Genomic DNA, 15,585 nt, shown 5'->3' on the forward strand with positions numbered 1-15,585 from the left:
TTACTTTGTACTCCCGATTGTGGACTTCATTAACTTCCACTGATAGCGTCATAGGAGTGAAAGTAGGCAGAGTAACATTAAGATCAGCTTTGATGTACTCCAAAGTTGTACGTGGGTGGGACCAAAATGCCGTAATCGAAGCTTGTTTATTTTTTGCGTAATTTACACTACCTTCCAACTTAATATCCGAATTAATACTTTCGTACAATAGCAAACCCTTTAAATCTAAATCGCTGGATTTGCGCTTCACGTTGGCTATGGCCCTTATTGTCTGCCTGCTATCAGTAAAAGCCTTGTGGGAGAATATGAAATCAAATTTAAGGCTTTCAGAATCCGACTTTGGATCATTTAAAGGCAGCGGATTTTGAATTAAGCCTACTTTAAATTCCATGTGACTACCACTTCTCTGGAACAGCGTAAATATTTTAAGATCACTTTTAATTAAGGGGTTTTGATGAAAAGATCTTACCTGGAAAGTTGCGTTGCTATAGAAATTGAAAGTCGGATAAGCTGTAGATTGGACATTGCAAGCTCCTATGAAGATAGCCAAGTTCTTTCTAGACCTGTTGGCTAGACTTAACTTCCAGGAAACTCTCTGTTCTTTGCTACTGAGAAATTTATAGTCCAAGTGCAAATCAGTGCTCAGAGATGAGTCAGTTTTCGAAATATATCCAAAAACTTTCGAAGTCACTCGTTTTGTTTGAAATTTCAAGTCTACAGTATATTGGTAAATGTCTTTTTTACTTATTAAATCCACAGCACCTGCAAATGCAACTGTCAGGTAAATCAATCTCTAACTCCTAGAAAATGATTCTATTAAATTCCACTGAATTTCACTCATGTGTATTCGCGGTATTAACAATCCTCATTAAATTGAAGGTACAAAGCAGAATACATCGAACAGCAAATTTGCTTAAACGCCTCAGGATGGATTCTAAATGGAAATGCATTACCGATCTATCTAAATCATATGTTCTTTATCTCTTATGTGTGAAATAGGTGAAATTCCAGTCTCAAAAATAGTATTAGCCAACAGGGAATTGTATATATGAGTTCCAAATAGTTCTAAATAGAAATTCTAAAGTGAGGAAATAACACACTCTAATTGAAAAAGGCAATTTGATAAAAGGATGTTCATATCAATATGTAGGGGTAGTAATTACGTTGGTGCAGGCAAGCAAGAAAATTTGATTAAAGTTCTGACAACAATCAATTACGTGCAAAAGGGCCCATAGCGCCGTAACTTTCCTATCCGTTACATGATATATATCCCTATAATCGAGAGATTCAGATTCGTATACAACTGGTGAACAGCAATTTTCTGGAATCGAATTTCGATTAGCTTCAGATTTAGATTTCCCTTAATTATTTTTATCAGCACTCCTGTAAAATTGCCCTAAGTCTAACAACAATGCCAGCTATTTATACGATTATTAAATAAACCTTTTGATTTGGGTTGTATGTCTCCCTTCAGGCTTTGAAGTAAGAATGTTAAGAATGTGCTTTATCTCTTGTTCTTAAAGGAAGAATTTCCACAATAAAAACATAAACTTTTCTCTTTACTGTACAAATTAGAATAGATTTTCATCCTTACCTTGCAACTCCAAGACACGTTCTCCGTTAACTCCTAAGTATAAATTAGGCTTATAAATAAAACCATTAACTTTCCTCAGTCTGTCATATCCAATTTTAGCGTCAAAGTGTTTCATGTCATTGATATCCAATGTCATCTAAAGTGTACGCTTATATAATACAAGATACTTGATACGATGGGTTAACGTACCTCGAACACTTTTTGATCTTCAGTGTTTTTAATTCGACCTTTAGCTAAAACAACTCCAGCAGATGATTGCATTAACATAGTCAAATTGTTTCCAGTTGGTTCAATAGTAAAATTAGCATGCATAAGTCTTTTAACTTGTGATCCAGGCGTATCAAAAGTCAAAGAAACTACATTCAAATTATGCCCTTGTGTCCATTTATATTCGAATAAATACACATTCGCACTCGGATCAGATTTTTGCACGTAAACATCAAAGTAAGCAGGTCCTGCTAAAGAAAAATACGGTGCAGCGAAACTTGTTGTATTTTTGTAGTTGTAATCAACGCATAATTTCAATCCAAAAGCTGTGGAAAGAGCGGACCAAGTGCATAAAGAATTTGAGACTGTGCTTCCTGAAAGCCCCGTTTGAGGCTTTTCAATATTGTTTTGTTTGACTAGCAGCTCCGACCTAAAACGAAATAATAAATATACGGAAAATTTGAATGAAACATATACACAAACGGGACTGCCTATATTTGACATATATATGGCTTACAAAGACCTTTGAGGTCTATATTAAGGCCGTTTGAAAGCGCACCCCTTAAGATATTTCGCGTTCATTTGAATGAAAGCTTATGTTTTGGAACGAACGCCCACCGTCAACGTTCTTTATTGTTTTCGTCGACTTAACTCAAACATTTAGGAATCGAGTTCATGGGATTAAATTTCCTTTAATACTAAGCTTTAGGAAATGCATCAAAGACCAAGAACAGAAAAATTCAGTCTTTTGTAAAGTTAGAGTAATGTTATCCTTGACTCTACAGCCATGAAATACAAGATTTAATATACAGACCTCAATTTCAAATGTTAAGTTTCGTAAAGATAACACTGAATTGGTTATGTTAGCATATAATTTAAGTTATTAAAATAGTATTCCTTCCGAACTCTCCAAATCAACATTCAACAACTTTAATAATCCTTTAAAATCACGAAAAGTTTATCTACTGAACTTGTAAAGGAGCAAGGAAAATTAATTTCCGTTTCCTGGAACAAATTTATACTTTGCAATGTCAAATTTGCGAAACAAATTCTGTATTCTTAGAGAGGTAATTTATAATATACTCCAGTGAAATAAGCGCAAGTGTCAGTGAAAGATTCTGCGTTTTGTATGTAGAATGAATTTCAAAAACTTTGTATTGTGGTGGACTACCTTACATTCACTCATAACCTAGTTGTGAGTAATCAAATTTATATACGAGAATACAAAATTCCAGGTCAACTAACGTTTTTAACCGATTAGTTTAAATATTTGCCACTAACAGTGCAAATAAATACAGATGACCCTGTTCCATTAATTCAGCTCGGAATTAGCGACTGTTCGAGTTGGGCAAAAAAAAATTAGCAATTATTTCGCAAAAGTATTAGTGATAAAATACGTTGTGATCCATTTTAATTAAAATATAATGAGCAAATTAAATTATATACGTTTTGGGGCCTGACTAATACGTTCAAAACATTTTACACGCCGACACAATATTGATATATTTATATAACGTGAACGTGACTGATTTTGATTAAATGTGTTTAAACACCGAGATTTAATTTAATTAGTAGTTTTTTCTAGCAGTAAACAAATCTACTAATTGTTTACGAACAAAATGTGTTATAATGAATGTAATCAGGGCTGAACACATATAGTGAAAAGTTTTGGAGAATCAAGTAATTGAATGTAGCACATTGTTATTACAAATTTCGTGACACGAAATAAAATGAGAGAGACTAAATTCTCTTTTGTTGATGATAAACTTATTATGAACTCATTGGCATTCTATTGAGTTGTATTTAAATAGCCTGATGTTTGAAATGAGCAAAAATAAAACTCCGCACATAAATTGTATTTCCTGCATGAATATTATTTTATGGATATTAACTATAAAAGCAAACTTTATTACCGATAAAATTTTATTATAAAAGTCAGAACCGAATTGTAAAAAGCTGGAAAAATGAATTTACCTTGCGCCAAAAATTCTTGTGGTTTTCCTAGGTAAGCTAAACTTGGCACTGACCAATTTAACTCCTTTTACTTTAAGGTCCGCTTGAACAGACATAGCTGATTGCATGTTTGTTTTTAATTTAATTCCGGTACTGGCATAAAATGCGCTTAGTGACATTTCACCGGAAACGTCAACAGTCACAACAGGATCAAAATTAGCGACCAGATCCAGTTCCTTTTTCTTCGAGAAATCCGGAGATTTTAAAGATCCAAATAATTTGATATTGACTGACGCTGTTCCTAATGCCGAAAGAAACAATGGGAGTCCCGCTCCTGTGGGAACAACGTAGTTACCGTCAAGAAACATGGTAGCTTTTTTGTACTTAATTTCCTACGGTGGAAAGAGATTAAAACATTAATATCAACTGATTTACGGCTGCTTGTGAGCAACGGGACTCGCCTTTCCAGAAAGTATATGCTGCAGATAGCTGAGCACATTAAAATACTCAGTGCCGTCTTGAATTTCTTTCTTTCCCATAAATGTTACGTACTTAAGGTCGTTTCCAAAAACCTTTAGTCCCACCGCCACCTGAAAAACATATAGTCTTTTGATACCTCAGGAATAAACTTTTCGATGTAAATATTGACTGAAAAAGTTTGGAAAAGTAAATGCTGAAACTCGTTAGAAGTTTTATGCAAAGTTCAGCTTATGTTGATTGTTAATAATATTCGGATGAACGGTTTTTGCTATTGACGTAACAAACGGCAAAATGTGTTTTTTGAGTTTGCGGATCCGTATCGGATATTAATTCAGTTTCAAACTTTTCCTGTTTACTCACCATCAAGCACTGCCGTATTAAAACATAACAATGTGTAATCATTGTACAGCACAAATGCGAAGCACTGTTTAAATGAGCCAATAAAATTCATTTAATAACCAAACAAAAATAGGTGAGAATTTAAATAAACCAACATAAGTTTCATTTAGTTTTTTTTTTAATTGTACTTTTTCTGGTATCTAATGATAATTGATTTGATGATGACATATTTTCAGTCATACATAATTACCGAAATACTGATTATACCAAAATTGAATAAAAAATGATAGAATACCAAAAAAAATACCTTGGGTTCCCTTTTAGCATTATTAGCAACATTGGCAATCTCCTGCACTTTGTTATCAATAATCTGGTTGTTCGTTGTATCTCTAATCCACCTCGGCCTAAAGGCATCCATTTTTTCCTTTATTACATTGGCTTTTCCCCCAGGTCCAAAAAGCGATTCCAAATACCGTTCAAAGCCTTCCACTCTGGTATGAACCTTTTAAATCATAATACGTACGGTTAAAAAAATCCAGTGATTATTTTATAATGTATTACCTCTAAAAGGTTGACATATTTCCCAAATAAATCAACTGTAAGATTTAGCATGGCAGTTCTGGGTATATAGGATGAGGGTGAAAATAATACATTAGTTTCGTAGTTGCCACCTGTGAGGAAAAAATGAATTATAACGGTTTAAGGTGCAGAAAGAAAGGTAGGTGGAATTTATGTGAGGGTAGTGTAATTTTTGTTTACCGAAATTGTATTCATCGAAGTACAAGGAGCCTTCCCGATTATGGGAGAACTTTCTGATGTCCGAACTGAATTTTTCAACTAAATCTTCTTCAGATAGCAGACTCTGTATTTCGACTTTTAACGGATTTGCCGACTTGATAATATTGTTTAGATGGGACCACACGAACGAGCCAACTAAAAGAAAATAAACAAAAGTTTTAGTTTACTTACAATTACCAATCAAAATGACTTAGTGCAGAGAAGATAAAAATCTCATAAGGTAGAAAAATTACTATCACGCCCTTTCGTTTAAACCAAAATTCTCCACCTCTTCGGTTGGAGATAATTTACGTCATGAGCAGAGAATCTGCATACAAATACATTTATTAGGGAGCTTGGCCCTTGAGATGTTGCTTTCACTTTAAAAGTATGGTAGACTATACAAGTAATTTTACCGTCTTCTCGGGAATTACTAGCTCGAGCTCGGGTAAATTGAAACAAGTTTTTAACCCTAAAGGAAAACTAAATCTTGATAGGTTGCAGAATGTTAACGTATTACCTTGGTTGACTTCTTCGTGCCTTAAATTATAGGCTATCTTCCGGACTAGCAAATAAGTAGGGCATCTCATCACTTGGAGATACGACGCTATCCTAAGTTCCGAGTCTTGGTCCTGGTCTTGAAATATGCTTTCGAAATAACTTCGGTGCTTTTCGCAAGGCAAACGCCGGAAAGTTTCAACTGCCGCTACTCGTACCGCTACGTCCAGATTAGAATCACCCACAACTTTAAAAAGTTCTTCTTCGTATTTCTCCGATATCCTTCCTATGCTAGACAATGCCTTTAGTGTCACTATGATCTACGGCAGACATATATTTTAGTTTTACCACTTTCTCTTTTCTCCTCTACTTTGAACAACTCCAACAAAACTTTTAATCATCAATACTTATAAATGTTGCAGAACCAAAACAAATCGAACAACAAAACGGCATCGAGCAATCCAATAAATAAATTGTAAAACCAATTGCCTGGCCGCACGGTAATTAATTAACAATAAAATTCCAATTGCCCTATCGTATTCATTTTGCAAAACGCAATTTGATATTAACCACCACAGATATCATTAATTTACAATCTCCATTTACCTTGTCCTCAATGACCCTCTGAGTGACATCATCACGCAAGAGTTCATCCAGAGTCTGCTCAAAATACTCGATGATATAATACACAGCTTTTTTGGTTTCGCAATTCGAATGCAAACCACAAAAAGTGTGAGTTAAGGCAGCTACACTAAGAGCTATATTAGATGAGAAAGGTTTGCCTTTCAGAATTGTTAAAGCTGACTCCATCATGCTATTGTCTGGATTAGGGATGAATGATATGGTGAGCATCCAGTCGTTTATGGTATCTTCAGATAATTTGCCAGATAGAATTAGATCTTTCATTAACCCTAAGGATGCTGCAGTTTTGATGTAAGGCAGTGCTTCGAGGGCGTGTTTTCTGAAATTGGAGAACAAATTGTGATATTGAAGAAACTAACTTGTTATCTTTAACTTATTCAAGAAAAATCAAATTGTGGTATTTGTGGGAGTAAGTAGATAAATGTTTTATCACCACTTAATTTTTTTTAGACTCTGATATAAAGGGAATTTCAAATGTTCCAGAAAGACTTAGCTTTTGCCAGAGCTGTATAGATGAAATTTTGAAATATCATGTTAGGTTAAGTCAAAAACTGGCTGAAAACAACTCACTCTTTGTTTGTTTTATTTTGTATAATTTTACACAAAGACACATGAAAAAGTATGTCAAAGTAAAACTTGAAATATGTGTAGTGCAAGAAAATATCGTTTTCTTCCTTAAGTCCGTAAAGTCCACAAAAAGAAAATAAAAGACGACATTTATAGACAAGCAATAATTTCGATTAAGCTTCGCTTTGAAAGTGGACTGGAGACACATTTTTATCTCAATTGTTTCGCCTGTTTCTCGTGTTCCTTTCGGGGGTAGGTAGTTAAGCCTAATGGGCCAAGATACTATTATTTTATAGGGATTTGGCAGCGTGTAACACTTCCCCAAGCTAAAATATAGATTCGAACATAAAAACAAAGCATAAATCCGTCCGGCTTGGCGGATATATTTTGTAAAACGGTTTGCGTCATGGAAATAGAAAACGTGTAGGAAGCGAGGATTTTAGCAGTTAAAAATAACGGTGTTAAAACTTAAGCGAAGAAAAAAAAAGATTAAATCCCCACGATGATGCGACATTTATGGAGTTCGTTCCGTCTTCACGCATGATATCCCAGATAAATGAGTTTAAAACATCGTTTCCCTACATGTCATCTTCGTGATTCCTTTGATCTTGTTACTTTTTTTACAATATGCGCACCAGTAAATATTTTCAAACCCCGTCAAAATCTGTGGTTCAGCTCAGATATAAAAGTAATAAAAAGTCCCCTTAGTCTCCTTTCTTATTGAAAGTAATCGATATAATCCCATTCTAAACGTTAGGAAGTAAGGACTTACTTGGCCGAAGGACACGTAGAGGTGGTATGAGTATAAAAGGTGGACAAAGCCGGATAAGCTAAGCCTCTTAATCCATAAATGAACTTTCCAAACAAATCAGGAAAGTCACTTTCAGACTCGAGTTGACTTTCCTTGCATAATTCTTTGATTAAATCCCTCGCTGTTCTTAGATCGCTGCTTGTCGGTTGCTTAGGGATCGAATGGTCGAACTTCAGATTTGTTCGTCTCGATATCTCGCTTTTTTCTTCGAATTTCGATTCGTCTTGCTCTTTAAGAGTCAATTTTTGGATAACTCTCGTCAGCGCCCCTGCGGCGTTATTGGAAAATGGTTCTAACAGGAAACTCTCTTCGCAAATTATTTCGTTATAGATATTTTCATCGATAGACATTGTGCAGCGGCTCGACGATTTTAACAGATTTTCGCTGTTAGTTCTCTGGAAAGTAAATAATTAGTTTAGTGTACAAAGTAAGTAAGTGGTAGAGAAACGAGTGGTGTGCTTTCTCAATTTGCAAATACAAAGTCCATTAACAAAACCCCCCAAAAAATGTATAGTATATTTAGTGAATATTGTGTTTAAATTAAATAATATAATTTCCCTAATGTCGTTAGTATTTTTAATTAAATTACTACGTTGGAAGCTTTCGGCACGTAAACACCAGAAGCGTTTTAGCGGAGCTGCAATTACGATAGCATTTGTCCTTTATTTGTTGACCGCTCTGTTAGCATATTAACAATAAATATAATCGCCGTAATAAATTCAGCGCCGCATTTATCAAAAGTCATTCTATTTGAATAATTTCATGAAATCGCAAAATGAATTCGCATAAGCAAATCAGCACTAGATTGTATGCCGAATATATCTATGTAAGCCAATAGCGCGAAAACAATTGATCCCCGATTGTTCATACTCTATTACCAATTCGCATAGACGAGTCATCCTTTTATTCCTGGATTATCCTCTCCAAAGACCACAAGCACCATAATATGCGACGATATTTTTAAATAAGACCTAGGCAAATTACCTTGCAGTAGAGTTGCAATAAATAACCTCACCGGCCAGGTCCATTAACAATAGGGGATTATAGAAAAAATGTATCTATCTATTTTTTATCCAAATAATTCCGGCCATAAATTTGCAAACCCATAAAACGCTTCCAGAGCTGCGCTCCGAAGAACATGATTAATAATCTTGCAAAAAATGCAGGCTTTGTGTCCACCCCAATCAGGTATAAAACTATACAGCATGTCTCAAAACGACTTGTCAGTTTTATTTCCATATTCCAAGTAACATTAACTAATTCATTAGTAGTTCTAGTTGTAACAATTACCAGCATAATGTTACTGAATATGCAATGGTATCTAGGACATTCAATGATGTGAAAATTATACAACAACAGTAAAACTAACCAATACTTACAGTGGGAAAATTAGAAGAAGTCATTTGGATGACAGAATTAAATTTAGCTCTTTCAGTACAGCTGTCCAAGTCTTTAGTTTTCTCAATAAGTAGACTAGTCTCTTTAACTCCTGTCACTTTATAAGTAGTGGGACATACACCCCTGACATCCTCTTCTTCCCCAGTGAAATCGAGGTCAAACCGTTTCATGCTATTCTGGATCAAGGACAAAACTCCCCTTTTAAAATTTAAAGGGTAACTTTTTTCGTCATTATCTGGACATATTTCATAGATAATTCCGTCCTTGAAGGCAAACCTAAGAGTGGATCCGCTTATCATGTCTGAAAATAGCTGTCTATTAGCTGAAGTGAGACTTTCTTCATTGTCTCCTGAGGCAGTTTCGCTTAATGTTACGTCCGAAAGGGTCAGCAAACCATCGCAGGGAGTTAAGAAATTAAACTTGACGTCAGCATTGATGAACAATGTAGATTCGTTCTTGCTGGTCCCATTGAATAAACTGTTGGCCTGAATGGAATACTTGTAGATGTAGTCTTTGCCAGAGTTGTACTTAAATTTATTATCTGAAAATTGAATTTAAAAGTTAGTAAAATGGTTGTTACGCGGAAAATGTAGGATATAAAGAATAAACGTCGACGGGAAAGCGCTATTATACCCGCTACCCAAGACTATACATTTTCCGGGTAGAAAAAATGGCAGTGGGAACATAGTAAGTGTGTACAATAAGATAACGCCTTACATATACGATACTATTGTGTATTACACTCCATCTTCTTGGCATTATCGTCTAACACTTTGTCATTTTCTTGCGCACGTGTATTGTCCATTTACCATAACAAGAACCGCTAAATGTGTTTTCTCCGTAAAAATCGCTTATGTATTCAAACCCCAGGAAGGATTTTCTTATAGTGAAGTTCACCGAACCGCCTTAATGATCTTGGTCATTGCAGAAACACGACTCTCTCGTTTCAAATAAGTCTAAGCCGTTTAACGTAAAACCAGCACCAAGTTCGCTGATAAAAAAAAACGAAACTACCTACTGAAAAGCGTTAATTGAAAGGCAATTTTGTTCCTCAATTGAATATTTATGCGAGGGAGTTCGGTTAGGACCGTAGGCGAATTTATCACCTGCAAACAAATAGTGGTATAATTTTCCTATGCTATTGAAACGAACAATTTGTATTCTGGATAAAACGCATTAGGCCCGTTCCAGGGTTTCGGTGAACTTTAAAATAGAAGGAAACGGCCCGAACGGTTTGTTCCCTTTTCTCAACCGGCTATAAAATTCCGAGAGAATCCGGATTATTCGATCAGTTGACAGAATTTCCTTAATCTCACCACCGACCACTTAAATCAATATATGTTACGACGAGAGTGTGTATAGAATAACCATTACCAAAATAAGAGGGTTTTGAGCGCAGAATTTACGGAGCAAATTTCAGTTTTTATGTCAAAATTGGTAACATCCCGTAAAATCAGCCACAACTTGCTCAAGGACTTTGGATTTATTAACGAAAATTAGAGCCTGCAAAATAGTTAATTCAACTATCTAATAAATACCACACATTTTCGTTAAAATTTTGCTAGTATAATGCAATTTAAACTTTATCATTTACCTTCTAAAATACCAATTGATGCCAATCTATCCAAATCACTGGCATTATTTCCGGCTCCATTAAATATTTATCGATTTGACTAATGGCATTGTACATTCTTTTAACGCATCAATAAAACTTCCCCAAATAACGCTCTAAACAAACAATTTCCACTACATAAATAATTATTTCAGTTTTGAAGCAGATTGTTGTAATATGTGCCTGCATTTACGATTAAAGTAAATTCGACGACTCCATTATTTAACGAATATTAAATGCCTTTAATTTAAATTTATCGCACAATTATCCGGTTATCTAGCTATAGATTTATGCAATTAATACTAAATATACACTGTGAATTTTTTAACGTCATTAAAGCAAAACCCGGTGAATTTACATATTACTGTCTAAATATACTCACTTGATAGCAAACACGTGGGAATTCCACAAATCTGGGGGTCCTTAAGAGGATCTGAAACAAAATTTCGATATTATGATCATGAAATTTAAATGTTTTTCAATGTATGTCACTATGTTTCTCATAATCATAACTTTAAAGTATAATTTACTATAAACTTCAGCGTTTTTAAACTGTATTTCGTGGAATCCTGAGGTTTCGCCAAAATACAGGGTGGAAAGGACATACAAGTAAGTGAGTGTGTGTCATATAACTATGGTAAAGAAGTGCTCCCTAAAGGATAATATGTAGCCCAAAAACAGTTCTTTAATCTTAATTCCTAAACAAAACAAAACTCTTATAAAATTTGGTATAGCAATTTGGAAATTGTTTTTTTAATTAACGACAAGAACGAATTTTTCATTAGCATTATACATTTAGCGTATGAAAATGACAGTATCTTAAAAACAATGCAAAAAGACAAGAAAACTCCAGACAAACATTTCTTAGGAAAAAGTCCTTACTTTTTATCATCATCAGCTATCACATGTGCCACATCAGAATTACAGCTTAAAGAACCTCTTGGAGGCCTCAAAAATAGGAACCAAACTTTATTTGAGTAACTTTTTTGTTCGTTATAAATAAGAGTAAATCTCATTTGCTCACGGGTTTGTTTCAGGCAACCTTATCGACATGAGTTTTAAGTCAACTTTCAGTTAATGTTAATTTTGTAACATAAACTCCAGATTGAGTTTTTTAAATAGTATGTTCTTTCAATAAAAAAGGTAAAGAATGTTTTGATGGCAATTAGGTTTTCTTACTTTAGTGATTAGAACATTTTAGGTACTTCAATTAATTAGAGTTGTTTAATTAAAAAATTGATAATGGGGCATTTTGTCACGTTAAGGGGTAGCTCAGAGGTAAGAATACATTAGTGACAATATTAGGAAGAAATGTTGAGATTTGTTCGATCGAATCAAAAGAAGAAAGAGGAATAACTAGAGTAAAAACGATACGCAGAATAATTATGCAGACTTGTCTGAAAAGCTAACAGAAAAAACTTGACAAAAAATAAATACTATTACATTTAAATTTTCTATAGCAAAAGCTCATTAAGAGTCAGTTTTATAATTAATTAATTCCATCCAAAGATACCATTAACCACGACAAAAGATTTTAGTAAAACCATCGCCGTTGCAAATGTTAATCTTCGATATTAATAACGTCGCTGAAGCCTAGTAAAGCAAAAGCCTAACAGATTTGTTGGTGCAAAACACATTACGTATTAATGTTCCTAATTAAAAGCATACGTGTAATGTCACAAAACAATCCGGTAATACAATATCAATCAAAATGCCCTGTATTCGAACCATTGAGAATTCAATCGCTTAAATCCGTGGAAATTGGTGTAAATTATCTCCGTTATAGGATCCCCGACATACTGTTATTATTTCTCGTCTGGCAGTTGCGTTAGATATGGGTTAGAATAATTTGGAACATCGACAGGGGTTGTTATTCCACCCGAGAATCATGCCGAACTTGAGACTTGTTAGAATTTCAGTCTATTCACTAATAAAGTGAGCTATCGATGTCCGTCCTTTAATACTAATTAAACCAATCGAGGGTGCTTTTTGAGGTATTAAGTGCAATTCCAACTCACATTGACTAAATTATCATGCATATGCGAAACTCTTCTTTATTTATTGCATCTACGTACAACGAAATGATTCCAGTATGGCAATTAATCATTGTGTGGTTTGCCTATAGCACAGCACAGCTCCTCTGGATCTAAATTTGTATTTTGGATTAGGGTTTGCAATTACAGCCAGGACGTTTGCAACATTTACGGTGTTCGTAATTTTCCTTGCGCTCTATCAATCAATTAATAAAACTACCGAGATTTTAATGGAAAATCTTCTTTGTTTGATCGCGTATTGTGATAAAAAAGCGAAACAAGCTGTAAAGCTTCCTTTTCGACTATAAAGACTAAAGAATATTTTTCTAGTATAGGTAGTAGCTAGCTTCATGGATCTTCCGGAGACTTGTATAGCTAAACAGAGATTTGGTTCTTTTCATTCCCTTGACATACACTATTCATGAACCAAAGAATAAAGGAAATTTAAATACGCCCCAATATTTAGCTACGCTTTGAACAGGATGCATGAATAGGATCTTCTTTCCCTCAGTTTACTCGTATACACAGCGATTAGTAACTTGATACTATTATTAAAATCAAAATTTTGTTTGTATACGTCAATTAATAGACGAAGAATATTTAATACATGTAACAAGTTGTTCGTGCGGTAATAGCACCATTTTAATCAATATCCAATTAAATTTTGTTGTATTAACTTTCTCAGTTAAATTGTTCTGCCTATTTTTAAAAAATATAGTAATTTAAAATACGTCAGTAACAAATGTGATTATGGTCCAAAAAATTGTTAAAGAATCTATAACATTCATTTATATTTCGTTTAATCAGAAGGTTAATAATTTATTCTTGATAAGCGCAAACTGTGACTTGTTTACTAAGTTGACCTATTGACTACCCGTTTCGGGTCTTACAAACATTTAACTTATAAAACCAATTCAACTTCAATTATACGAAACATATTTTGTAATGTATTCGTTTCATAATAACAAAAAAAAAATTATTATTAATGGACATCATTAGGATCAGCGTGAAATGTACTATAAACATAAAGCATTAAAGCTGGCGAGATGTCCAATTTAAGCAACAATAAAAATGAAAATAAGCTGTAAATTTTCGTGGTGGTTTTGAGCTATAAAGACTTAACTTATTAGGGGTAATAACTAACTTTATAGACCATTCGGGATCGCTCAGATTCTTATAATTATATTCAACTTTTGTAAACAATTTGACACGTTGAATAATTATAATAATAATGCAAACAATTTACCTAAAATCCCGAAAGTTATATTTTAATAAATGTTCTATCCCAATTTCGATTAGCCCTAGTTTGAGCCAAAGCTTATGTGCTACAGCAAGGCTGCATACTTGGAATACTCAATGTTGGTTAGATTGTATGTCAACTATGCATCTTGCTGTTTCTACTTCATTGTTCCTAAATTAACTTGAGTTATTATAGCAGGGTCTAAGTGAATAGCGACAAGCTTTGAAAATTCAAATTTCCTAGCGGCTTGCATAATTATTAGTAATTAAATTTCAGTTCTTGTTTAGCAAGCAAGCGTTAACAATATGAAAAGAAAAAATAGGAATACTTACTGGTATGCTGCGAGCAAGTTGAGACAAAGAGTAGCAGGAAAACCAGCCCCGATAACAACAAAAACCTCATTTTAACTCAGAGGCATTGGCACTATTTAAAAAGGAACTAATTCACTTATAAAACGTTGCTACGAGGTTGTTAAGTACTTAAAGTGCTGTTTCCTACTGATTGTTTAATTTTCCAGTACCCTAAACTTATCTCCGTCTAAAAGAGAAACGATTATGGTCATTTTGAGATCCTAAAATGACATTCTTATCTAAAGTTCGATAGGTTACTAGCTGTTATTGAGTAAATGGTCTTTGCGTAACAGGGACGTATTTAACAGTAATCACAAAAAGAAATCATTTTATTAGTTTCATAAATATGTTTTACCAGAATGTACCGCTTATCACTGCTGTGGTTATTCATGCTGCAAAAATTCAGCCCAAAAAAAACTATTTGTTGGTAAATTACAAGTGAATTGTTTTGAATTGTACTCTGCTGTTGTGTTTATCTTTAAAAATACTTTGTCGGCATTCCGGGTACCGATACTGGAATAAATGACGTTTAATCAGAATTTGGTCGTCCAGTTTTTTTTCTTACGATTCGTGTCGATAACGTTCCGATTTATCGTAAGCTTTACTTTACCATAAACCATACAAACGAAATACCAAAAGACAGCACGATGACGGCGTATTGTCCCTCCATGGAATTTTAATTTAATTTAAATAATATGCACACGTTATAGTGTGCATGGAGAAAATTGATAAACGTGCTTGTGTGCAGGGCTCATATTTCATACATCCGCAACTGACAACAAATAATAAAAACGGATTTTGGAATCCTGCAAATTGAAATCAAATAAAATGCTGCTGTATTATACATTCGTAACTGGATTTATTTTAGAGATTACACCACAAATCAAAACTCAATGTTTTTTGGTAGCCAGTGACGTGAGAAAGCTGTGATGCTTACTTTGAGAAATAATCTTTACCCAAAAAACACCTAATTTACAGTCAATTTTTTGTTTTTTTTATAATTTTTTGAAAATGAAACATATTCAAATTAGTTTGTCAAACATCTATCCCAAGGGAATCTAACGGTTCGGGTATATGTAAGCGG

At 34.1% G+C, this 15,585-nt stretch overlaps 1 protein-coding gene across 1 annotated transcript in view; it reads right to left on the reverse strand.

Moving 5' to 3' along the window:
* Nucleotides 1-14,697, reverse strand: part of LOC145738646 (uncharacterized) — a 44,979-nt gene extending 30,282 nt beyond the window's left edge. The window contains exons 1-15 of the mRNA XM_081993559.1: nucleotides 14,484-14,697; nucleotides 11,261-11,311; nucleotides 9,248-9,807; nucleotides 7,830-8,263; nucleotides 6,455-6,809; nucleotides 5,871-6,168; nucleotides 5,333-5,506; nucleotides 5,135-5,244; nucleotides 4,881-5,075; nucleotides 4,216-4,344; nucleotides 3,776-4,146; nucleotides 1,784-2,231; nucleotides 1,595-1,730; nucleotides 470-762; nucleotides 5-406 (exon numbers count right to left, since the gene is read on the reverse strand). Coding sequence (XP_081849685.1) covers nucleotides 5-406; nucleotides 470-762; nucleotides 1,595-1,730; nucleotides 1,784-2,231; nucleotides 3,776-4,146; nucleotides 4,216-4,344; nucleotides 4,881-5,075; nucleotides 5,135-5,244; nucleotides 5,333-5,506; nucleotides 5,871-6,168; nucleotides 6,455-6,809; nucleotides 7,830-8,263; nucleotides 9,248-9,807; nucleotides 11,261-11,311; nucleotides 14,484-14,553 — 4,026 coding nt within the window. The 5' untranslated portion in view covers nucleotides 14,554-14,697. The remainder of the gene's footprint in view (nucleotides 1-4; nucleotides 407-469; nucleotides 763-1,594; nucleotides 1,731-1,783; nucleotides 2,232-3,775; nucleotides 4,147-4,215; nucleotides 4,345-4,880; nucleotides 5,076-5,134; nucleotides 5,245-5,332; nucleotides 5,507-5,870; nucleotides 6,169-6,454; nucleotides 6,810-7,829; nucleotides 8,264-9,247; nucleotides 9,808-11,260; nucleotides 11,312-14,483) is intronic.
* Nucleotides 14,698-15,585: the final 888 nt, after the last annotated feature.

Source organism: Ips typographus, linkage group LG16 (genome assembly GCF_016097725.1).
Source record: "Ips typographus isolate SLU linkage group LG16, UJ_Ityp_2.0, whole genome shotgun sequence".
NCBI lineage: Eukaryota > Metazoa > Arthropoda > Insecta > Coleoptera > Curculionidae > Ips > Ips typographus.